The 23,981-nt window shown below is 45.1% G+C and overlaps 1 protein-coding gene across 4 annotated transcripts in view; it reads right to left on the bottom strand.

The window, feature by feature from the left end:
* The window catches only part of EML1 (echinoderm microtubule associated protein like 1), a 113,037-nt gene that overhangs the window by 45,880 nt on the left and 43,176 nt on the right, over positions 1-23,981 (bottom strand). For all 4 annotated transcript variants that reach the window (XM_026050423.1, XM_026050422.1, XM_026050421.1 and 1 more), the window contains exon 2: positions 490-672. In XM_026050423.1, the coding sequence (XP_025906208.1) occupies positions 490-672 (183 nt within the window). The remainder of the gene's footprint in view (positions 1-489; positions 673-23,981) is intronic.

Below are 23,981 nucleotides of genomic sequence, written 5' to 3' on the forward strand. Positions count from 1 at the left end.
CCTTCACTCCTGTGAAGTGCTCCATGTCCAACTCGAACTTGTCTGATTTTCCTACAAACAGGCGCATTCCTGAGGACAGGATCCAACAGCATGCGCTCTGCAGTACACGTGCACCACAACACAGGCACTGGAGGGGCAACAGGTGCCACAAAAGTGAGTTTTCACCCACAGAAGGTGACATGTTTCTCAAAAATTGATTTTGCTAAGTGTATATGTTATGTGACCAAGCCATGGCTAAATGCAGAAAAGACCTTAAGCACTAGGGTATGTAAATGCCTCCCTGGGTCATGGTTAATTGTGACCTTGGGAGGCTTCACGAGTTACACCACTCAGATGTTCATATGTTCTCCTTCACACCTTAAATTTAAATTTTCATTTTTGAGTTTTATTTGATGTTTCTGAGCATTCCAGAAATATAAACGATGACCTACTTTAATATACAAAATGTTCAGTGCAATCCCTAATATCACTTATATCTGAAATGCAAACCTTTGGTAGGTCCTTTCTTGTTCTGCATGGCCTGTTGTTCCTCCGTTATATTCAAGCGTCGAACCACGTCAGCAAGGGCGGATTTCAGCAGCTGGATGTCATCCTCCTGCATCTGGACACGCTGCTCCAGGGAAGCAATGCGATCCGTTACCTCCATACTGCTTGCAGCAGAGGCACTGTCATCTACACAAAACAGCAGGAAAAACACATTATCTCCAAGGTAAGGTATTTCCTTATGATTATCCATAAGGGATTGCAGGTGAAAACTTTTTTCTTTTTTTTTCCACGGCTGATGACTTCTGGAAGAGGAAAGTGATCAAAGAGAAAAGAGATTGGAGAAAAAGAGAAAGAAATAGAGAGAAAAAAAAAAGGTGAAAATGAGGAAGCTGCCTTCAGGACTTTCTGTTAATCAAATCCACTCTCAGTTATTCCTCTGTTGCAGTCTGCAGTGATTGAACCACCACAGTTCAGGCATCGACTCTCTCTCTGTATCTGCAGAATTGCCCATGCCAGAGTACACAGAGCTCTGCTGTCTGACACGCTGCACACCCTGCTAGATTTTCTTCCTCATTTGTGTGTTGGAATGAAATTATTAGAGATATATCATCCACAGATAGGTATAAACTTTTTTTGAGCACTGCCCAAACACGGGAGCAAAAGATCTTAACACAAACTAATCTGTAAGCCCCAAAGTATCCGCGTAACTTCCTAAGAGAAAACTCCCCTGCATTGAAATAAGAAAATTAAATATACCCAGAATTATCAGTATTACTTGAAAACTGCACCCTTAGCCTGCAAAGCCTCAGAGGGACATGACAGTGCCCACAGTTCACCCGTTATCTGGAAACAACCCACAGAGATTTAAAGATGGCAACTCACTGCCCAGGACTATGCAGTCTTTCTGATCAAAACTGGTAATAAGAATATTTTTTCTATGCAGGTACTTTTGGTTTGCTCCATTTTCTATCAAATAAAAACTTCATAATTTTTTGCAATACTATGGTAGGGGAAAAATAAAGAGGGTAAAGGAGGACAAAAACAACCCCAAAGACGTTGAAGTTAGTGTCTATAGAGCACAAAAAAAGTCCTACACTTTTAAAAGAGAATTGTAATGTTCTATCTGATTAGCTAGTTTGAAAAAAAGTTGACCTACCAGATCACATCAAGATAGTGATGTCTGGATTTTAGTCTGGATTATAGCTTTCCTTTGAAGATTTAATAAATTGCATTTTATAAAAAGGGATATTTCTGTTAGTGACCACGATCATTTATTTCTCTCTCATTCCTGAAGGAAGCCCATTGCACATCTTTCTTCTGCCAGCCAAAGCCAGCCCTCTCTTCTCAAGGAGGCTGGGACTTGTTTTCCTTTCCTGTGTTCCTGATCCCTTCCACTGCACACCAGTGCTCTGCACTTCACAAGTATGAGGATATAAAATAAAAGGCAAATGGATTGTGCATAATAACCCGTGTTGGATTTTAAAACTAAAAGTGCTTCAACAAGAAAATAACAGTTTGGGCATCTGAATGCATTTAAAATAATGCTGAAAAATGTTTACACTGTCCAAATTTTCGATCAGAAACATCAGTGGGCAAATTTGCTTTTAAAAATAAAGAAACCAAACAAAGAAACCCCTTCGTTTGTCTCCAGTCCTCCCAAACACAAGTTGTTTTCAAGATCTGTCCCTGAGCTGCCTTTGGCTTCCCGGCCCCGCTCTGCGCGGTACAAACTGCTGAATCCAGGACAACTTCAAACCCCGGTCACAGCAACGCTGACATCCCAGGACCAACTGCAGGCTCACGCAGCTGAATAACGAGTTACTTCTGCCCCGGGACTTTCCAGAGCATCCTCTTAAACCATCCACCTTAGAGTATTCAAGTTTTTATGCTGAACAGAATGGTAATATGTGTTTGTGGGTCTGACAAGCTAAACCAGAACTCGAGTTCCCGCAAAACGCTGAATAACTTTCCCGATGACACAACCTCAGGGCTTTGCAAAACTCTGGCACAATCGCAGTTCTGTTCAGCCCCAGAAATCTGTCCTGCAGCTGTTGCAGGTAATTAATCCCCAAAATAAGATTAGCAGACGCGTTGGCAGCGGTATGAGCTGCCTGTCGAACTTAACCTCTCCTCGGGCAAACAAAAGGCCCACGCTGCTCTAATGACTTTACACTTTAACTCGGCTGGAAATAACACGGATTAGCACCCCGGACAATAGGCAACCAGATCGAGCGCTGGGTTTGACCAACACGAGGCAAATTGTAATGTCCACCGTTGTGCCAAACTCAACGTGGCAGCGGCATCGCTCCCTTCGGAAAGGAGGCAACGAAAAGGCGCCGTCTCCCAAGACACACAGAATGAAACCCAAGGGGAAAAATAAACCAGCTGGTGTTAAGATGACCAAGCCCCTGTTACAAAAGAAAACACCGTCACTACAGTGATGATTTCATTGGTTTTAAGGGTAGAAAGACTGGATTTTTTTCTCAAATACAAAGCTTCAAGTAGTAGATCAGTGGCCCTGGTTTATTTATAGTCCCTCTGGAAGCTGCTCCTAATAATCAGCGGGATGCGGAGCGCTCTTTCCCTCCGCTCTCCCAGCTGTCACCGTGGCCGCTCCTGGCCCTCCTGATGCAGCAGCAGCAAACGGGGCACCGTCCCCATCCCATCTATTTGCCCTAACCTTGGTCGGTCCGGTTGCCTCCCAAATGTGCGGAGGAGAACGTGTTTCCACCAGCTCTCAATGAGATTCGGCAGGTAGAAGATGAAAGGTTCCCGTGGCTGCGAGCATTAGATCAGAACCCATTCAGCAATAAAGTCACAGCTTAAACACACACAAATCACCAAAGTGGGATGTTCACAAAGAAAGGAAAAATAGAATAATTATATAAACTAACAAAAAGCTTATATAGACAAACAAAAGAGATAGTCATAACAGACTTTATCTAGTCTGCCCACAAGAGAAAAAGCTGGACGGTTAGTCTAAACTGTGAGTTGTTTCTGCGGGATAATGGTCTTCTTCACAGCAAAGAAGAAAATTTGTGAAGACTTTCATAAACATTTGCGAGGTGATTTAGACCCATCCTCTTCTTCTTGTTCCCAAGCCAATATTAAAAGTGTCTACACATGTTATAGCAGCCAGTTATGCATTTTCTCAGACGCCCAGCACGTTCTGCGGGCAGGAGCCTCAGCCAGCGGGGACGGAGCGAGGCGGCTGGGCAGGATTAAGAAGGGCCACGAGGCCCGAGTCTGGGGCTGCATTTCAGCTCATACCATCCACAGAGTCAGGCGCAGGGCAGCTCCATCACAAGCATGTCTTGATTTTACAGCTCAAGTCACAGCAACTTCAAGAGAAGCTCTTATATTAGCAGTGCAAAGGCCTCAAATGTCTCCGTGCAAATCCAAGGACATACAGAGTGCACTTGGAAAAGGAAACCTGAGGGGTTAGAAGTGCACAGTAATAGCAACAAATTTTACTGCACAGTTTTACAGTATAAGAAGAGCATCACTGTGTCAATGCGCGTTACTTTTTGTGTCCTTAGAGCCAATAACAATTTTTAACAGTGTCAATATATTTAGATTGGTGAGGGACGTCTTTACAATCCAGCTGCCTTGAAAGCCGCAGGTGCTCGTGTATCTGAAGTACATAAAGGAGACTGTAGATCCTAACAACTTGCTCGGAGGCCTTATCTGTTGGGCAATGAATGTAGCAGCAGCCGCGGTCCCCAGCCCTGCCCATGGGCAGAGCCGCAGACCCCGCGCCGCCCCCACCCACAGCATCTGCACCAGGATTTGCCACTGCCTCCTTCTGCATCAGCTGAAAGGAAAGGTGAATTTGGTAAAATGAAATCTATGCAATTCCCCTTTGGAAATCTGAAAAGAACCACGTGCAGCAAGTGTTCCTCTTTATGCAGTAGCACGAAACCCTAAATCACCATCTGACACAAACACCTACATGCGAGGAGACAAATGCCACCCACACCGCCCAGGTGCAGGAGGATGGAGGAGGTTCCCGTCGCCATCCCCTGCTTTGCAGCAGCCCCAACTCGGGGGCAAGGCCGGCCAAGGGCCAGCATTCCTCCCTCAATGCAGCACTGCGATCCCGCAGGTTGCAAGGGAACCCGCCATCCAAAAAGGGAATGTTCCCCAGGCCTCGCTCTTACTTTTCCAAGCAGCTAATCCATGATCTCATAGATTGGAAAGATCTCCTGTGGCAAACTGCAAGACAATACTGAGTCAGATGATTAATCTGCTTCCAGAGCGTCCTCCAGTTTTTCAGCATCTTAGTATCTGAACTTAGCCAAATGTGAAGAAACATCTGAAAGAGAGCCAAGGAGAGGATGTGCATGCTGTTTACCAGTAAGTATGATTTAAATATTAATTTTGTTGAGCCTAGAATAAAGGAAAAACAGCAAATACTAATAGTTAGAGAGCACACTACGATATATATGACTTTTTGGGTTTCCTACCTGCTGGAAAGGCTAAATCAGAACTGTAAATTAATGATCTAGAAACAAAGGAGCTCTGAGAATAAGACTAGAAGAAAAATAGCTACATTTATTTTTGTATTGCCTATAAATTTTCAAGATGAGTAAGCAGTACAAATGTTGCTCACTTATTTCACACCCTTTCCTTTTGAAATAAAAACTGAGAGCCAAAAAAGTGAATACTCGTCCTCTCCCTCCCACCCCCAAATATTACTGCTTTAAACAAACTCTGCTGCTTAGTTAACACATTCCACCTCTGCCCTATGCAGACGCTCATTCTGGGACTATCTCGTGCAGCTCAGACCGTGACAGCCGATGAAGCAGCGGAAACCCCTCCAACACCTTCCAGGATCCACTCTGCGCACACGGAATCTGTAACACACGTAGCACAGAGGGACACGGCCGCTGGATGCTGTTGCAGCCGTGATTAAAAGCACCATCTTGCAGCCCTGGAGCTGTCACGGAACTGAGGCAATCTCCAGGATATCGGAAGGGAAACTGAAGCCTTTTAGGGGATGGCAAATTCCAGCAGCGCCTTTGGCTGAAGATCATCCAAACGCTGGGCAGGGCGGCAGCAGAGATGCCCTTCCCGCAGCTCAGGGTGGTAGGCTCTGCCAAAAGGCCTCCCCGAGCTCGGCTGGATTTAATATTTTCCATCACTGGGAGTTATCAATAAGTAGACCACTTCCTCTGCATTCCTCTTGAATTTAAGGGATGAAAGTATTTACGTTCCTTGGAAATCGCTATTAATTCAGCACCACTGCTAGGGCCTTACGCAGGACGCACACGGACAAAAAGGAATTCTCCACCCCGACATGCTGCCAACTATATGTCAGAACAAAATAGCAGCTGAGAAGGCCCACAGCACCAAACGGCACAAAATAGGGATAGCATTTGTGAAAACAAAAAGCAAAACCCCGCAGCTGAGCTTGGACGGCGAGAACAGGAGGCTGAGCGTGACCCGGGCTGCTTAGCCTTGCCAACCAGCAGCAAGCGCTGGGAATATCAGAGATCCTCCCCCGCTCCCTGCACCACGTTTTCCACCCGCAACCCAAAACGCTGCTGCCGCTTCCTCTCCTCTCCTCTCCTCTCCTCTCCTCTCCTCTCCTCTCCTCTCCTTGTCAGTAGGGGTATCACACGCAATAAGGGAGCCCTGTGCCGCCTCCTGCAGCCTCCCAGGATCTCCCACGAGCTTCCAAACCAGCTTCCTCACCCTTCCACTGCTCCCAGCACCATCTGTTCAGCTGGAGAGCAGCACAGAGCAGCCCTATACGGCAGGCGCTTCCTCCTTCTTTAAATGCCATCCTCCCTTTTCGGGTCATTTAATGCGTCTCTGAGTCTCGGACACACAAGTCACCCATAAAACTACTTGATAGATACAGCCTGAGTCTGAACTGATGTTAATGTGGAGGAAAGGCAGACACCAAACCCACGGTTTGAAGCATAATATCTCTCAGAAAATGAACACGAGTGATTTGCTGGGCACATAAGCAAGGGCACAGAGCCTGGCCACGCAGTTGCCAGGCTTAGATGCAAAATTGGGAAAGTACCAAGTATTCGACTCGGGGCTGGTTTTATGGCACCGTGTCAGCAGTCGTCCGCAGAGCAAAAGACTCTCTGTGCCTGCGAACAAAGGCAAAATAAAACAGCAGCGTCGTTCCCTTTGACAACACACGGCCAGGGCGCTTTTGTTTGAAAGATTAGTGCGGACAGCGCTGCACAGCCTGGGCTCTTCTATCTTCCCCCACGCGCTTTTCTAATGCAAAACACTATCCCATACCTGGGAGGCTCGGCCTTTCCAGGCCTGTCTCCAGGAGACATGCACAGCCCATATGTGCAGCAGCCGGGCCTGCGCTCGCGGGCCGCCGCATTAGTGCTTTCCACCACAAAAAGCAAGGGGATTGGAAGCCCAAAACAATCTTATCCTATTTGAGCTCGTTATTTTGGGTGGTTAGGGAAAAAAATACACAAAATCTTTATCTACAGCTTATATGGATTCTGCTTTGCTGTTTGCTAAGTTTCAGAGAGCGAAACTGGCTGCCAGCTGCGTGCTCAGGAATGGGCTTTGCAAAGGCAAATCCTGTAATTGCACTTTGCTGTAAAAACCTGTAATTGCACAAAAGCGCCAGCATCGCATATCTGCAAAGCCTCAGTTGGGAAGGACAAGAAATCGTATCTCCTCTTTAAACTTGATAGCCATAGGAGCAACGTCCCACCTGCCCGTGCGTTTCTATACATCTATAGCACCCAATCCCTGACAGGCAGGGCAGCTTCTCAGCTCAATCCCCGCTCTCAGGCATGTACTTAAGATAAGAACGATAAGATCTAGCTGCAAGGAGATGCCCTAGTTCCATACAGCCGGGTGCAGCTCACGGGTAACGATCCGAACGGACCAGATTGGTTTTTCCATGTCCTCAGAAGGCAGGTGGGAGGGAAGGGCGGGATGGCAGCTCCATCCCACACAGATGCTTACAGCCCTCCTTGGCTTATGCTGGGAGCCCCAGAGGTAGCGATCCAGAAGAGACGTGAACATAAAGCACCATCATTGAGAAAAGGCCTCTAAAAAACCTTCCTAATCCAAATATTTGCCCATCTACTGCAGAAGGCCCATAGAGGGTTACATTTCCCAACAGGATTTTCACTTGTCTAACCTATTGTAGTCTTGGTATTTATAGAAGTGTATTATTGTGCTCCACAACATTCGCTGAGGAGTAACTTGTCCTTTTACAGTTTCACCGCCCAAAAGTTTAAAAGAAGGAATGTGGCTTCCTAAAATTAGAAGCAGAATTTGGAGAAGGGCATTTCTAACAGCAAACATCCCCCAGAGCTGCCCTCCTGGAAGCCCTGGATCCATTAACAAAATGGGGAAGGTGAAAATGGTCTGGGCAGAAAATTCTCCACAATTTGCCAGCAGCCGAGATTACAAGAATGGGCCTTGAGCCGCGGCCGAGCTCTGAGCAGCAGCTCCCTGCTTCGCGGGGGCAGGTGGTAGGGAAGGTTCTATCTGGAGATCAACACCTTGCCAGCAGTGTCCAAGTGAAAGAGGGAAGATATTTTCTCTATGTCAACAAATTAAAGCAATTTTCCTTGGGAAAAGTCTAGTAATGGAAGCGCTTAGTGGCTCCGAGCTACTGCGCCGGCTCTGTCGAGGACAGAAATTGAGAGGGAACGCTCCAAAAAATCATTATTGCTCTGAGCTCTGCTGGGAGGGGGCCCTACGGTCACAGGCCCCCGAGAACCACAGCTGGAAATGTGAAGACGACGCTCATGTAATGTGAATGTAAGGAGAGCGGTTTGAGACACCGCACGATCTGCCCACAGCGTGAGAAAATGAAGAAACAGCAGAACAGCAGCTGGTAAGGAAGGAAACAGCAGGGCATGACGGAGAAACATCCCAGGGCAGAAGATCCAGGGGGGTTCGGGATCCTGTGTGTTATTATGTGATGCTCTGACTGATATGCTGAGGATATTCTGCCTGTATTACAGTCTTAAGAGAATAAAAGCACCTTGCAGACTATGGGAGGACAGTAAAGCATGTACACTAAGCCCAATCTCTATGTCATATTTATTGCTACGTTTTCAAGTTTTCTGACAAAAGGCAGCAAAGGAGGAACTCAGCTTCAGCCCCCGTGCACGCCAGCAAGGCCGCAGAGCTTGTTTGGCACCGGGACACAGCAGGAAGCAGCTTAGGTGCGCAATTTGCTCCTGCTAAATGGGTTTTAAACAGTGTGCAGAAATATCTGGTACAGAGAGGACTTTTTGCTCAAAACTTCCTCAGCACAAACTACCACGAGCTCTCACTCCCTTCAAAAAACACGGGTTTTGGAAGCAGAAAGATCTCTGCTTTTCCTTGCTGCCAGGACAGATCTAAAAGGTCACAAATCTGATTTAAAATATCTCTTAAGAGTTAGTGATGCCGACCCGTGATTATGCTTTGCAGACCCATCTTAATTGTATCTTGTTTATGCACTTGTTTGTTCTTTTCCTAAAGGAAAGCTGACCCTCACTATGGCAGGGAGTCATTCAGACACATCAGCCTTTAGTTAATCTGCAATTAATACAGGACCTTGACACTACATTAGACCAAGCATCATATAAGCATTTAAGCAACTATTTGCGTCAGGGTCTTTTTTTTTTTTTTTTTTAATTTCCATGTTACAGCAACTGATTTTCACATTTGCTGGAACATTTCCTTTTTACCTAAAACTTCTTATAATCTGCATTTTAATGAAAGTTGTAATAATATAGGCCAACAACTTTAAAAGAAACTAACATTAAACTTCAAAAATGAATAAACATTTTCCATTCCTAAAAAAATAAAGTTTTATTAAACTCATAATAGAGCAAGAGTAAGAAATTGTTATCACCTTGAGTAGCTCATGTTTTGGTTTTTTTCCCATAACTATGTCCTAGATAAATTTAAATTAGGAAAACTCAGCCTATCAATAACTTTTTAAGAAGGTATCAGAACTCTCCTGCCTCTTCCATACTCATCAACTTTTCAAATGTTATTTATAGACATGAGCTAAACTACATAATTTGGGAAGAATCAAACATTCTTCCCGCACCTGCAGGACTTTCTGAAGTCAGAAGCTCATTTATCACTTTTGCGAACTCCAGCTTCTTGCTCTTAGCTAGTGACTTCACTTTGAGCAGTGCTTTGACTTTTCCTTTGAACTCTGTACCTCCTGAATATTTTATTCACTAAAATTAGTGCAGCACAAAATTAGGCTTCATTATAGCTTGTCATAAAAATCAATTGGCAATTTAAATATTTAAAGGTAAAAAATTATTTCGATTTCAGAGAACTATTTTGAGTCTTCTTTCAAAGCTTGCTGTGTTCAGCACCGCCTCTCACAGTCACGTAACGGGCACTCCTCTCTCCTTTCATAGTTCATCTCATATTTCTCAGGAGAACCAGGGTTAACTAATGGCAGCCTTGCTAGGTGTGGGTGCATGGGTGGAGGAGAGAAGGATAAAAAAGAAAAAAAAAAAAAAGAAAAAAAAAAAGGAAGGGAAGGGTAATAAAAAAGAAGGGAAATCTGCAACCAGATTTTTTATTTTATTTTATTGATAGCCCAAGACTTCAGCATTCAGATGTCTCCCCCGTAACACATCAGGATACCAGTTAGTGCTGCAGTCTTTAGGATTCGGGCAGGTGCATTTTGAAAGCAGTCCTGAAGGCACCTGAGCTGTGCCCAAGTGCTAGGGGTAATATGTCAGTGATTATTTCAGTGATTCTGCCCACCAAGCGCTCAGATGCAGTCAACCTCTCTAATGCAGCACAGAAAAATGCACTCCCCAGGCGGCGAGCAGAGCAACATAGCGAACTCGGAAGTTTTTGCATTTATGAAAGACAGAAAAAAGGCTCCATCTCATGCAATGCGTGAGGCCCCGCTCCTACGACAGAAACAGGGGGTGAGGAAGTAACTAAGGAATCCTGTAACACACGAGTTGTATTTTAAACTTCATTGCACTGCCTTAACTCTAAAGTTTCTGAATGTGCTTAAAAAAATCCAGTGAGTTTCTTGGGTTTACCAGAAGGTTTGGAACTTGGTATCCGTGACATCAGCCACGGAAAGAGGCAGCAGGAACAAGCTGCAGGACAGAGCTGTAGCGGGAGCGATGAGACATGGCCCTGCTTCACCCACCGGCCCTTCCTCCTCCTCCTCCAGGAGGGTGGCAGGGGAATAGCTCCTATTCAAGCTATGACCTCCCGTGCCCTCCACAGGGAGAATGTGAGTGAATAGATCCTATGCAAAGTATTACCTCCCATGCTCTCCATAGGGGGGAATGGGCAGCATGGGCAACGCTCAGGCTGCAGCCTGCAAGAGAAATTACTATCTCAAAAAGTTAATTTGAAAGTCTCGTTAGTGCCTGTGTGTAACTGGGTGTAACTGGGTGCCAACGCGCACAATTCTCAAGCAAGAATATGTTGGATTAAGAGCTTCTTTCTTGAACAAAGGAGCTACTTTGAAGTAGCAGTGGAAGTGCCAGCAGTTTTCCCCGGCTCCTTCGGATTAGCTCCAATGGATACATCTTTTCCACATTAAACCCCCTGCTTTCCACAATGTTTGGGGCCCTTCATTCTCCATGCAACAACGATGCCTACAGGAAAGGGCCTCCGCACTTGCTCGGCCCTCAGGCCCAGCGAGGTAAGACCTTCTTACCGTGGAGCTACCAGGAAAAGCCTGCCAAAGCTTTGTGGACTTTGGGGTTTTTTTTTCAAGTTGCTACTTTTATGATTCAAGGAAAAGAAAAGAGATGTACAACTCTGGAAAATATAGTTATTTTAACAATGATCAAGTCTGTTGATCTGTTTCCAAAATTTGTATCTACAGAAAGTCCCCAAACGTCAATGTCATGGTGTCACAAGCCTTGGAAGCAGCCTTGGAGGACTCATCTGATCTTACTGCCTTATGTCTTGCTGCTTCCACGGCAATGGTAAATGAGACTGCAGCTCCCACGAAGGGTACTATGCAATAACTGAGCTCTTCAGAACATTTCTGATGGTCTTCCGAAGTCTTTTCCCCTCCTTATTCAGAAGGAGATACAAGTCCTGCTTCTCTTGGGGTGGCCAAAGCCAAGAAATATCTTCCTGGATGCGGCTCCAACCCGTGTGGGGAGCGGAGAGCAGCACCGAGTCTCCCCGCGGCGCCGGGAAGAAGGGACTTCTCAGTCACACAAACCCCGGCCCGTCGAGACCGGCGCAGCCCCCAACGATCTCACGTTGCTTTTTAGTGCAGCGTGTGGTTCTGCACACACAGGAGGCAAATAAATATCTACCGAGGGGCAAAAAGCCACTGCAGTCACCTGTAAGTAAAACCAGTCGCTGCACTGTGCATAAAATAAAGCAAGTATCTATGTAAATAAATAAACACTGCTAGATTTACTGTAAAGATACTGCTCCTGCAATGCTAAGAAGTCATGAAAGGAAAGACAAGAATCCAGTTGTCCTAGCAAAGGTAGGAGGGTGAACAGGTATTTTCCCTGGCTCACAGAAACAGTTTTCACCATGTTGAATACGAAGGACTGACGATGGGATCTGCAGACACGGCCCAAAAGCTTGAGTGGTTTTTCCCAAACATCTTTCCTCACCTTGTGGTCCATGGGCTATCACATAAGAAAACTGGGATGAAACATTACATCTGTCCTTACAGTCATATGTCCCATTTTCTAAACGGGATAATTTCCCAATTCCTAATACCAGAAATTAAAATTCTGAAAAAATGGAAAAAAAAAATCCCTTCACACTGTTGATTTTCATCTGATTGTTCAAGACTGAAACCAAACATGCGCCATGCATGATCTTGACAATTCCATAATTTTAGCATATTTACTAAAAGGTAGCAGTGTCATTTATTCTTGCATTTTGTATTAAATAATTAGACTATACACACGTTAAAAAAAGGGGATGGGGGGAATTAAGAGGTAGGGAGGGAGAAAAAGGGGAAAGCACCAACTTGATTCTCCTCCTCCCTTGCCCCAGAGAGGCCTCAGCCAGCAGCCACCTCAAAGCCGCACGGTGCACGTGCCTACAGACTAGAACTATGAGAAGTAAGAGCCAATTCAGGAGGCAGTGGAAGGCTTAGATGTAAGAGAGCTCCCTGGGGCTAAACTTTTTTAAAGTAGAGAAAAAATAAAAAGGAGAAAGGAGGGAACCCCAGCAGTTGCACCCTGCTGGAAGAGAACGCGCGAGGTCTCTCCCAGCGCGAGCCAGAGCCACCAGGGCTGGTGACTCTGAGCCCAGGCAAACGGCTCCTGGGCTTGGCAGGATCCCCCAGGACCCTGCGGGAAACAGTGGAACAGCTTAAATTGACATTAATCTAAATCTAGGAGGAATAAATAAACCAGACAGGCAGTTTAAGGCCTTCATGGGCAGAGACCTTGCTCTTCCTAACTCATCAAGGCCGCTGTAGCCAGGTGAAATGCTCCAGTTAAGGCAGGAAAGACTTGACTCGCTGAGAACCCAATGTTGATGCTGCTCGGTACCCATTAACCCATGCTCTAGTTTTAGGCTATGGCTTTTTCTACCAATTCATGCCAGAAAGTCAATGTAACATTACGGAAGAAGACATTGTTCTTCTGATGGAAATAGCAGTTCTTTTTCAAAAATTAAATTACTGAAAAAAAAAGACAGTATAATAACCAAAATAGTTCAGTTTAAAATGCAAGGAAAGCATCATGATGGGCAATTAAGACCTCTATGTATAAAAAATATTTTGACTGTATCAGTGTGCCTGAGGCCAACCATTATGTTTTTATGAATCAAAGGTGATGTCATCTCCTACAAAGGACATAAGAATTATAAAACATTGAAATTCATGGCTTCCAGGGAGGGAAAAAAAAAGACAAAAAATGACAACATGAAAGCTCAATATCCACCAAAGAGAAGCAAGAGTCTCAATACTAAAAAATTTATATTAGTCTACCGTGCTCTGAATGGATAAGTGGACTGAAAATGAAATTTATGATGCATTTGTAATTTTCCATCCCTGTGAACTTTTAATTCAATTATAAATCATGCCTGTAGCATCAAAAAAAAAAAAAAAAAAAAATCTTTCCTCTTTATTAGAGCCTTTTAGCAGCCGCTGCCTCTCCCTTAGTTGCCTCACTCGGTTTCGAGCCCTTCCTGCCACCACTGTCCGAGCGGGAGGAGGAGGGTCCGGGTTATCCTGTCCCGCAACCCGCGGTGCCACCGGCCTCGGACGATGCCAGGGAGGGCGTCCCGGGGCTCCCGCTGCTCTCTGGTTTAGCTTCTCCTCCTGGAAATCCCGGCGCCCTCCGCTCCTACCGTCCGCAGGACCGAGTCTGCCCCCTCGCACATCCCTTATAAACTTTCCCTCGTCTAGGTTATACTGTTACACTATTTTATTTAACTTAAAAATAGAGCAGCATGATTCTAGGGCGTTACTTGTCTACCAAGTTAGTGGCTAGAATGATTTTCTATTGCATACATACAAATCAAAAAACGGGTAAGCTTCACCAAAAGTAGCAGCTACAAAGATCTCTATTTCCTTTTTTTTATCCCCATTCCAGACCAAGTTAAAAATATAAAATAAATAAGAAAAGGGAAAAGGCAGTAGATACTCTGGTTTTGCTCCCTTTTCAGAAACAAGGCCATTATTCACAGAGGAATAAGTCTTCACGTGAGAGAGGGGCGAGGGTCACAGCAGCGATTCCTTCCTACCTGGGAACCATCACGGCCATGGGACGGAATCTCTCAAAACCGTGACAGACGACACAGGATGGGAACAAACCTCACTCTCCTGATCCCGGATTTCAGGTTGTATCTAAGTGCCTGACATTCACCAGCTACATAAGAAATAAGTATAAATGTCTGGCTCTTGTAAGGCATAGTTTACAGCTTCGGTGAATTTTAGTTATAAAGCATTTGCTTAGCACAACAGCAGACATTTTTCACCTCCACAGCTGAATATTTAATCCCATGACTAAATTTCCTCACTGTTTAAAAAACCAAAATGTCCAAGTCATAAAAAAAAGTCTTGAAAACTAGTTTAGACAACTCCGCTGGAAGTTGTTCTGAGACACTATGAGTATGATAAATAGTTTTGAGACTTTTGTGCAGATAATATGCTTATTTTAAATCTTTCAGATAATGCACTGTCAAATACAGCACAATAAGAACCAAGCAAATCCCAATACTCAGTACTCAGTCGCATTCCAAGAACAAAATGAACATGTGGATCCTCTCATTTATTCAGCTTTAAAAAACAGAGGCAGAAACAACAATCTACTCGGTCAAACAATATTTATTGTGGGCAGAGAGACTGCTACACCCAACAATACTTCCCTTTAAAAGGAACGAGCCTAGACCTTTCACTAAAGCACCACCCTTACAAATTTCAAATCTTGGTTCTAATTTTGTTCAATCCATTAATTTGTGCACAAAAAAATAAGTTTAGAGATTTTTTTCTCCATTCTGAACGTTATCTGTATGCACAACATGCTGTTTGAAAAGCAGCTGCCAATAAATCTTTGGACTTGCAAAACCGAGTCCTGTGCCGACTTGTTCGTCGCCCGGAGAAGTCACGTTCTGTGCTCAGAAAAGCACAGAAGGGAACGAGGTGCGTGGGGCTTTTGGGGACCGGCCGGGGTGCCAGAACCTATTTCTTCTTTTCAAACCTTAAAGCAAAAGCTACAGCAAGGGGTCGGAGCCGAGGAGACAGCGCGTTGCAAAGAAGGAAACGCCACCAGCCAAAGCCAGCACACAAGTGGCCCCGCCGGTCACCAACCTTGGCCGTTCCCGGCTCCCGCTGCCTTAGTGCTCCATTTCTGTGAGGAAGCTGCTTCGGAAGTATCACAGAATCACAGAATCCTTAAGGTTGGAAGGGACCTCTAGAGATCTCCAGTCCAACCCCCCTGCACAAGCAGGGTCACCCAGAGCACGGGGCACAGGCTGCATCCAAGCGGGTTTGAAAGATCTTCAGAGAAGATCTCCACAGCCTCCCTGGACAGTCTGTGCCAGGGCTCTGTCACCCTCACTGTTAAGAAATTTTTCCCTAAGTTCCTGTGGAACTTTTGATGTTTCAGTTTGTGGTCGTTTCCTCTAGTCCTATTGCTGTCCACCACTGAAAAGAGGCCGCCCCCTCCTCCTCACTGCCTCCCTTGAGGTATTTATACACACTTATATATTAGATCCCCCCTCATCCTTCTCTTGCTCAGGCTGAACAGGCCCAGCTCTCTCCGCCTTTCCTCATAGAGCAGATGTTCCAGGCCCCTGAACATCCTCGTAGTCCTGGGCTGGACTCTGTCCAGCAGATCCACATCCCTCTTGCACTGGGGAGCCCAGGACACAGTCTCCAGACGCGGCCTCTCCAGGGCTGTGCAGAGGGGGAGCAGCCGTCCCCACTTACCCGGCTCTGGTGTGTGCAGTTTGGGAAGCTCCAGCAGCGTTTCCCTGCTGCCGCGTGCTCAGACAAAGCCAAGGTCCCCACTGAGAGACGGTGCCAAGGCCTCAGCAATAACTGCTCTGCTCTGCAGCCTCATCCCTGGTGCCCCGCGTTTCTTGCTACTGCAGAAACAGTGCCTAAAATACAGCAGCCAGCAGCCAGTCCTGCTAATCTTACCAATTAGCGTCTTTTAACTCTTTTAAACTATCCTGCCCTCGGGCTGTGGATCCTGCAGGACATCATTCAAGAAAAGTCTTATCTACAAGGGTTGCTGACCCCAGCTCTGTTTGTTTTACCACACAAAAAACACCTATGCGCTAAAAATAGCTCTCTCCCCACTCCTTGCTAGAGAAAGCCCTCTGGCCTTGCAAAACTTGCAAACACTTAGCTTAAATATTTCTATATCTATATATATATAATCTTTTGTCCCAAAGGATCAGTTAGTATACTGAATTATCTGAAAAGGGAGGAAATTACCTATTTCCAAACTGAAATAGAACCATGAAAGTGATGACACATACAGGCTGCCTGCCCTGGGGGGGACAAGGAAGCCCAAACTCCATTCGATGGCGTTACTAAGAATCCAGGTTTTTTTAAGGATCAGTTAAATGTGGCCACATGCATTTCAGTATCAAGTCAAATGACAAGCTCCTGTTCTCTGTACGCTCCAGGATTTTGGCTCTTACCTACCCCATATCAGATCAGGAAGGGTTTTAGCCTGTTACATTCCGAGTAAGTTATTTTAATTCATATTTTAGATCTATACCTTGAATAATTCATGGATGTGGGCTCCCTAAATTCAATATTAAAATCCATCTGAAGGGAGAAAAAAAAAAAAGCCTAATTTTTCAGATTAATTGAGTTGAGTAGTCCTGGCTGCTTCCGATCTACTCCTCTGGCCTCTATTCAGGAAGACACAGGCCATTTCTTCAAGAGCTCTTCTTTAACACTGCGATGGGGACACCGGCTCTACTGAAGATTATCCTCGGTGTCTGGAGGTGCTCCTGCCCATAAGGTCATTACCAGGTTAGATAAAGACCCGGTAGCCCCCGTGGCCTGAGGAATATCCCCAGCCCACCCTTGGACACATCCATGGGAAGGACAGGTCAGACAGGTCCTCAGGCATGAGCAGGGTTGACGGCTATTTAAGGCAGCAGGAAAGTTTGGGAATTGGGAGGATGCTTTCCAGACGTCTCTCCAGGTCTCTGTGTGTGTGTGTGTTACGTAGTCTGGGACGTGCTGGGCAGGGAAGAGGCAACGTTTGTGTTTAACAAATGCAGGGGGAAGACGAAGCTGACTGTGCGGCTGCATCTCCCGCAGGTTTCAGGAGAGGAAGAAACCAGGCAGCCTAGTCCTGCCTGCAAGAGCTGCGCTCGGGCGTCTCGAAAGCCCTTTCTGCTTGTTTTCCTTTTTTCACCATTTTTAAGGCTTTCATTCTTTAAAAAAAAAAAAAAAAAAAAAGAGTTTGAATGACAAAATTGTCTCTTTGATACGATTCTGACAAAGTTATCATGAAAAAATGACTTTACTAGCTTGAAACAATGACTGTTTTTCCATCTTTCCTATTTACAGGTTGAAACGTGCTCATCTATTCTGTACCATAGGAATCTCGAATTTTATATCTTCTCTGGAGGTCTTCAAAACCCATCTGGATGCCGCCCTGTGCCACATGCCCTAGGTGTCCCTGCTGGAGCAGGAAGGTTGGACTAGATGCTCTCTAGAGGTCCCTTCCAACCTCAACCATTCTGTGATTCTGTGTAAAGATTAGTTCAGGAGGCCTTACAAGCAAGCTGAAGAGTTTCATATATTGACCTGCAACAGATTCTAAAAGTGACATCCAAAAACACAAAATATTTCTTCTCTCCTGTTCCCAAGAGCCCAACATAAGTTTACAATCAAAAATAACGCCTATGTTATTAATAAATGTAAATACTTTATCACTGCGAGGTGTTTCCCTCAGATTTAAAATTCAAGTAAGCAATTGGTGTCCATATTCTACAGTGTCCACAGTACTATGAGGGTTTTGACCCAGCATATTACACTTATTCAATAATCTTTCAAGGCGAGACCAGAAAATGACGGACCACGTCAGATTCTACTCCTCAGAAGCAATGGAGTGTGGGCAATCTCACTTAATTACTTCCCAAAGAATTAATTTAGTGAAATCATGTTAACATATCATTATCCCCACCCCATCTCCCTAAAAATCCTCAGGGAACCACTTCCACGTTTTAATTATGTAATGGACAAGCATTTTAAATTTTGTTTCACAGCAGACAAACAGCATCATCCAAAGTTCCCTCCGACCCTGCACGGTACCTTTTGGTCGCCCAATTAGTGTGATCTGCAAACACTAAGTAGCTCCTTAGAAAACAGAGAGACAATACTGCATTTCAGGCTACCTTTGTATTTATTCCCTCACATTTTTCTTAGGATTTTAATGATCAAAAGACAAGATCTCCATTATTGCTTAGCAACATTTCTCACGACAAAACGACAGCATCAACTTGCAGAACGGCAGCTTGGATGTCGGAGGAAAGGGAAAACAAAAGGAAAGCCTGGATAAAACCTACTGTAATAGAGGCTGCTGAATGGCATAGCAGACACTTGTTAATAATTTATTATAATTTTAATCCTGGTTTGAATTGTTTGTGTGTGGTTTAAGCTCCAATAAAAGAACGTGATTTTTGGTATTCCTGATTAGAAGTTTAGAAAAATGTTTTATCAGCTCTATAAAGTATTATTAAATTTTTAAAAATTCCTTGAAGATCAGATAAAGCATGTTTTTCTGCTGAGAGCTCAATGCTTTAATTTACAATTCTGTATGTTGTTTTATTCATGATAAAATACTTGATACTTGTAGTTTCTCACCGTCCTACTAACACTGGCACAAATTCTCCACCGAGGCTTGGCTAACACTGAAGAATTCTCATGTCTGGTTTCTATTTTCTTTGTATTTGTTTTGAAAAGTTTAGTTGAAAAAACAAGCCAAACAGCAAAATCCCAACAACTACAATTAACACTATCCATGACCATAACGAGCTATAATAATTCATGACTTGGAAATAGCTAACCTCTATAGTGTCTCATTAAAATTAATAGCTTGAGCTTTAATGAGTCTAACAATATATATTGTGAAAGTGTCCGTTATAGCAAGTTATTTTTATTCCAGAATGAACTGATTTATTCTGCAGTCAATTACTACACAAACAAAAACTTGTGTTTCTGTATGTCACTCCTCCTCCTTTTTCCACAATATAAGAAAACTGCAAGATCAGGAAACTCACAGATACTACTTTTATTTATAAACCATTCTTGTAACTAAAGGAATTATGAAGGCGCTTGGGAACTCAAGAAAGAACCTTTGACATGGAGTACAAGCAAGGGCTATTTGAGCAAAATCATCTTACATTCTCAAGAGCTTCAAAATTATGAGTAACAGACATGTAATGAAGAACTCAGTCCAGCTTTACATTTACGTAAAAGATAGAAGAAAATCCTGGTGAAAGGAAAAAAAAGAAAGAAAGAAAAAAAAAGGTCTCTAACTATCTCTGGCTGAGAAAATCCCCTACTGCTCTACGAGGCAGACAGAACTTCCATGCAGCTTTCTCCACATGAGCTCAAAGGATGCTGCTTCCCTGGAGAGAACAGGCCTAGGGTCTGGCGTGTCTGTCTTACTCACTTGCTTTATGCTGTTGAGATAAAAAAGCAACGATCACAAATAACGCTGCTAAGATGTTTGCAACATCTTCTCTTCGGTTTTTTTCCCCTCCTTTTTCCACGCAGAGCATCAGCCTGCCAGTGGGAACCCAACTAAACCCGACTTCATTTTGCATCGTGCCTGGGAAGCGGTCGCAGGAAGACGGACGCCGCTCTCTCCTCACCCTTGACAGAGCTGAGCCGGTGACCTGAAAATGAAAGGACCCGACGTACCATCGCGGGAGCCCTAATCCACCCGCTGTGGGGCAACTGGGGGCCAGTTGTAGCAGAGGGGTAACTGGACACGTCTTCAGAAGCTGGGGAGAGGAAGGAGGGAGAACCAAACGGGAAAGAAGAGAAACCTGCAGGAATTGCCCTGCCCTCGAGGTGCTGCCTGTTCCCGCCGTTCACTGCCCTGATGACTTGCACACTGGCAGGTGACTCGCGGAGAAAACACACATATATTCATATATTCCCTTTATTTTCGGTAATGGCAGTTACTTACGGAGGCAGAGGCATTTGATCTGGAAATCAACTGACTCGATACGCGACCTGGCTCATGCAATTTTTTTTTTTTTTTTTTTTTTTTTGGCACGGTTTTCCATGGTTTTCCAAAGAAATGGTCATGGACAGTCATCAAAACCATCACTGATCTTAGTTTAGCTACGTAGGGGGAGGCAAGGAGGGAAAAGAAACGGCTGCTTTTTCGAAGTTGGGATTCTGCTCCCTCTTTTTTTTTAAGTAACCCTTAATATAATTAATATTGATTCATTTAATGGCTGAAAAAAGAAATTAGGAACTCTAAGTTTTTCTACTAGTAATTATAGGAATTCAAATAAACAGAACTGGAATTAAAATTATGGAATTCTTAAAAAAAAAAAAACAGTTTCATTGAAAAGAAGAATTATTGGTTTTACTCTTTTTCAACTGTTTTACCCAGATAGATTCTAAATTTGACATTTCTGCCATTTCCAGCATAGTAGCAGAAATGATCATTTGACAGTTACAGTTTTCTTACCAGCAAGAGAAAAATATGGAAAATGTTCCCCAAGTTGTAAATGAAACAACAATAACTTCTCACTTCCTTCTCTAAGTCCACCCAGGCATTTCTTAAAAGCACAGATTTCATCCTCATTTCCTACATACTTCATGTTATACAACATAATCTGCACTGTATACAGACTCAGTCTGTGCCTTGTTCTGTAGTTCCACATCCTGCCTGGCTCTCTATCCATCCACAAGCAGACATTAAAAACCTGGCTACCCTGTCACTTTATTAACATTCTATCACTTCGACTTTCAGATTAGAGCACTGATTGCTAAAATAGAGATTAACTAAGATAAATGTAAAGGTTTTCTTTCAGAATTAGATAAAAGTTACATTAAAACTAGAGATACCAGGTAACTACAGTGAGATATGATTAATATTACCCCGCTCTACTTTTCAACATGCAATCTAAACCCAGGAATATTCTTTACTGATGGAAATATCTTTATTGAGATGTAACTTGAGAGTCAGCAAAAGACGTGTGTTATAGGAGATACTATAGTCCCTGATAAAAAAGAAAGAAGGGTGGGGGGGAAGCTTGGAAACAGAAGGCTATAGGCACAGTAGCCAGCAAAGCACTTAGGGCATCTGAAGAGATCGCCCTTGGAAAATCCCAAGGGAGATTTCAGATTATGGCAATAACCTCCTTTACAGGTACTCTCTCCTCTGAATTTACAAGCAAGGGAACTAAGGCAATGAGAGTGAAGTAACTCGCCTAACTTTCTCATGCAAGCGCGTGTCCCTTGCTTTGATGCCGTCTCTGACTGACGCTCGCATTCATTAGCACAGTGCTCCTCAAACGCCAACCTTCTCCTGATGTTCTGTGAAGTGCAGTTGTGCTTTAGAGGAAGAAAGTAGGTGCCTTTGAACTAGCTGTGCTAAATATCTGCCCCAGATTTTTAGACAAGCAACTCGGAATGAACCTGTTTTCCTCACCTCTTTCTTCTCTCCCTCCTTTCACTATTTTTCATGTTTTTATGCATTATGAGCCACAAACGCCCGTTACTGAGATCACGCAGACTACACCTGTGTGTAAATGAGTAAAGAAAAGGGAAAAATAGACTCTAATTCCGCTCGTGAATCCAGGGGTCCTTCCTAGGGAGGCTTGGGGTAGATTTGGCCCACGCTCCCTCCCTGCCCGCCTGGGTCCCTTCCAGGCGCCTGCCCTGCGTGGGGAGAAGGGCCGGCCGGGGGGCAGAGGCTGCGGCCAGCCTCGTGCGTGGGGAGCAGGGCCCCAGGCCCGGGCAGCTCCGCACGGTCACCTGCGGCCCTCCTCACGCACACAGACTCCTCTTGATTGGCTCCTCTGCCCTGGACAGCTGAAAAATCCCATTATGTTTCCACACGTAATCCTAAAGTCCTAAAGTTAACCCCTTCAGCTCGCTTTGGCACCGAAAAATCTCTCTGCATGCGCAGGTAGCCACTTCGAGGCCTTACCAGCCACCCTTATATTTCAATTTACGCAGTCAAGCCATATAAAAAATAAACTGGAGACCCATTCCCCTTCAGATCACAACCCCTTGCTTTCTCCGAGCCTACCCTGCTCACACCACTATCTTTCATCCTACCCATCAAAACGCCAAAAGGTTCCAGCTCCCTGCAAAGCAATTTTCCTCTCCTCTTGCAGCCTCCGAGCTCCCGCCCGCATCCCCCATCCCTACTTTCTTCCTCATGGGTCATGTGTGTCTGGGTGAGATATCTGATCTCCTCCAGGCAGGATTCAAAGGCCATAGTTCTGCTGCTCTTATTCATCTCATAATATAATTCGGTCCCACTGGAAGCTAACTCTCAAAAGGGAAGGAATCAAACCCGAGTCTTTCATAACCACAGACAAGAATGAGTTTGCAACATTTTCTTGAGTTTACTACCCACGATTACATGAGTCCACGAGTCAAGTGATCCCTTTGGTATTCCATTTTAGAACATAATACGTAAGGATTAACTAAGATTTCCAAACCTATGTAAAAATGCATTCATGCTGTATATTGGGCATAAACTGTGTTCAGGGGTATAAAATCAACGTGAGTGACAGTTCTCAGCCATAAGACGCTCTGTTTATTCAAACTACTCAGAGTGCTGCTACTCCTCCTGCTCCCACACGACCACCACGAACACCGCACAAGCCAGAGATTTCAGTACAAAACACAGCTTGCCTGAGGACCGATCCCCGCACAAGCTCCCACAGAAATTGCTACACGTTCCTGTTTCCAAATCACAGCAAAGTATTTGCCAGGTGCAGCAAAGCGGAGCCCGGCCTGGCGCGCGGGGCCCGTGCACGGAGCTCCGGGCGCCTCGGGAACCGCTCGCGGGCCGCCTGTCCGGGAACACGCTGCTCTAACCGTGACCCCCATCACAAAGAAAACCATGCAAAATTTATCACCCTCGCCGCCTTCCCGGAGAAGAGGCAGCCGAGGCGGTTGCTGTCATAAAGCAATTTAATATTAACCTGGCTCCAGCTGTTCGGGGAGCAGCGGAAAGCCAGAGCTCTGCTAAAACCCGGAGGAATGAGAGGACTGCAAACGCATTTGGACGGACCACGAGATGAGAAGCGCTCACAGTTTTGCTGCGAAAAGCAAAATCTCAAAATATCTTATTTTGAATTTGAAGTTGGCCCTGGAGAACTCGGTATTTTTAGGACACCAGATGCCTTTCCCTGCTGAAATACCAGCAAACACCATGCAGCTAAATCCCCCCGAGCCCCGCACGCCAAGCGCAAACGCCTCCTCCGCGATGCTGGCAATTCCTCACTTCCTTCTTCCTCCTTTTTCCATCAGGCCATGGCCAGGCAGCGGGCCTGTGACAGGGCCATCCAGCCAACACCACAAGCCGAACCATCCCTGTTTTACAGGAAAACATAAATAAAGGTGGTGACTCTAGGGACCAGCTGCCTCCGATCCAAGGGGGCTTCAACCTGCAAACGCCCTTCGCGGGGACAGGGACCTTGCCGGGAGCTGAGGGCACCTGTCCGGTGCACCCACGGGGCCGCACAGCGCCCCTCCACCGCACCGTATATCCATACGTAGGTGCGTGCGGGATGTATGGAGCGAGGGAGGTGTCACGCAAGCAGCAGGACACGCAGCGGCCGGCGCTGCCTGCGGCGGCGGATCCTCGCTGGAGGCAGATGCACACACGGGTACGGGTCTGCGTGCGTATATATGTGTACGTATAGATAAAAATACACATATATACAAATGCATATATTAAATTCACACACATATATATACACACCTATGCTACACAAACATATATGTGTGTATATACAGGTATGTGCATGCAGATGCTGCCGCGACGCCGGCGCGGGAGCAGCTCCCGCGGCCACGGCGGCCGCAGGGGCCGGTGCGGCGGGCTGGC

Source organism: Nothoprocta perdicaria, unplaced genomic scaffold (genome assembly GCF_003342845.1).
Source record: "Nothoprocta perdicaria isolate Ctin4 unplaced genomic scaffold, notPer1 scaffold_69, whole genome shotgun sequence".
NCBI classification, from domain to species: domain Eukaryota; kingdom Metazoa; phylum Chordata; class Aves; order Tinamiformes; family Tinamidae; genus Nothoprocta; species Nothoprocta perdicaria.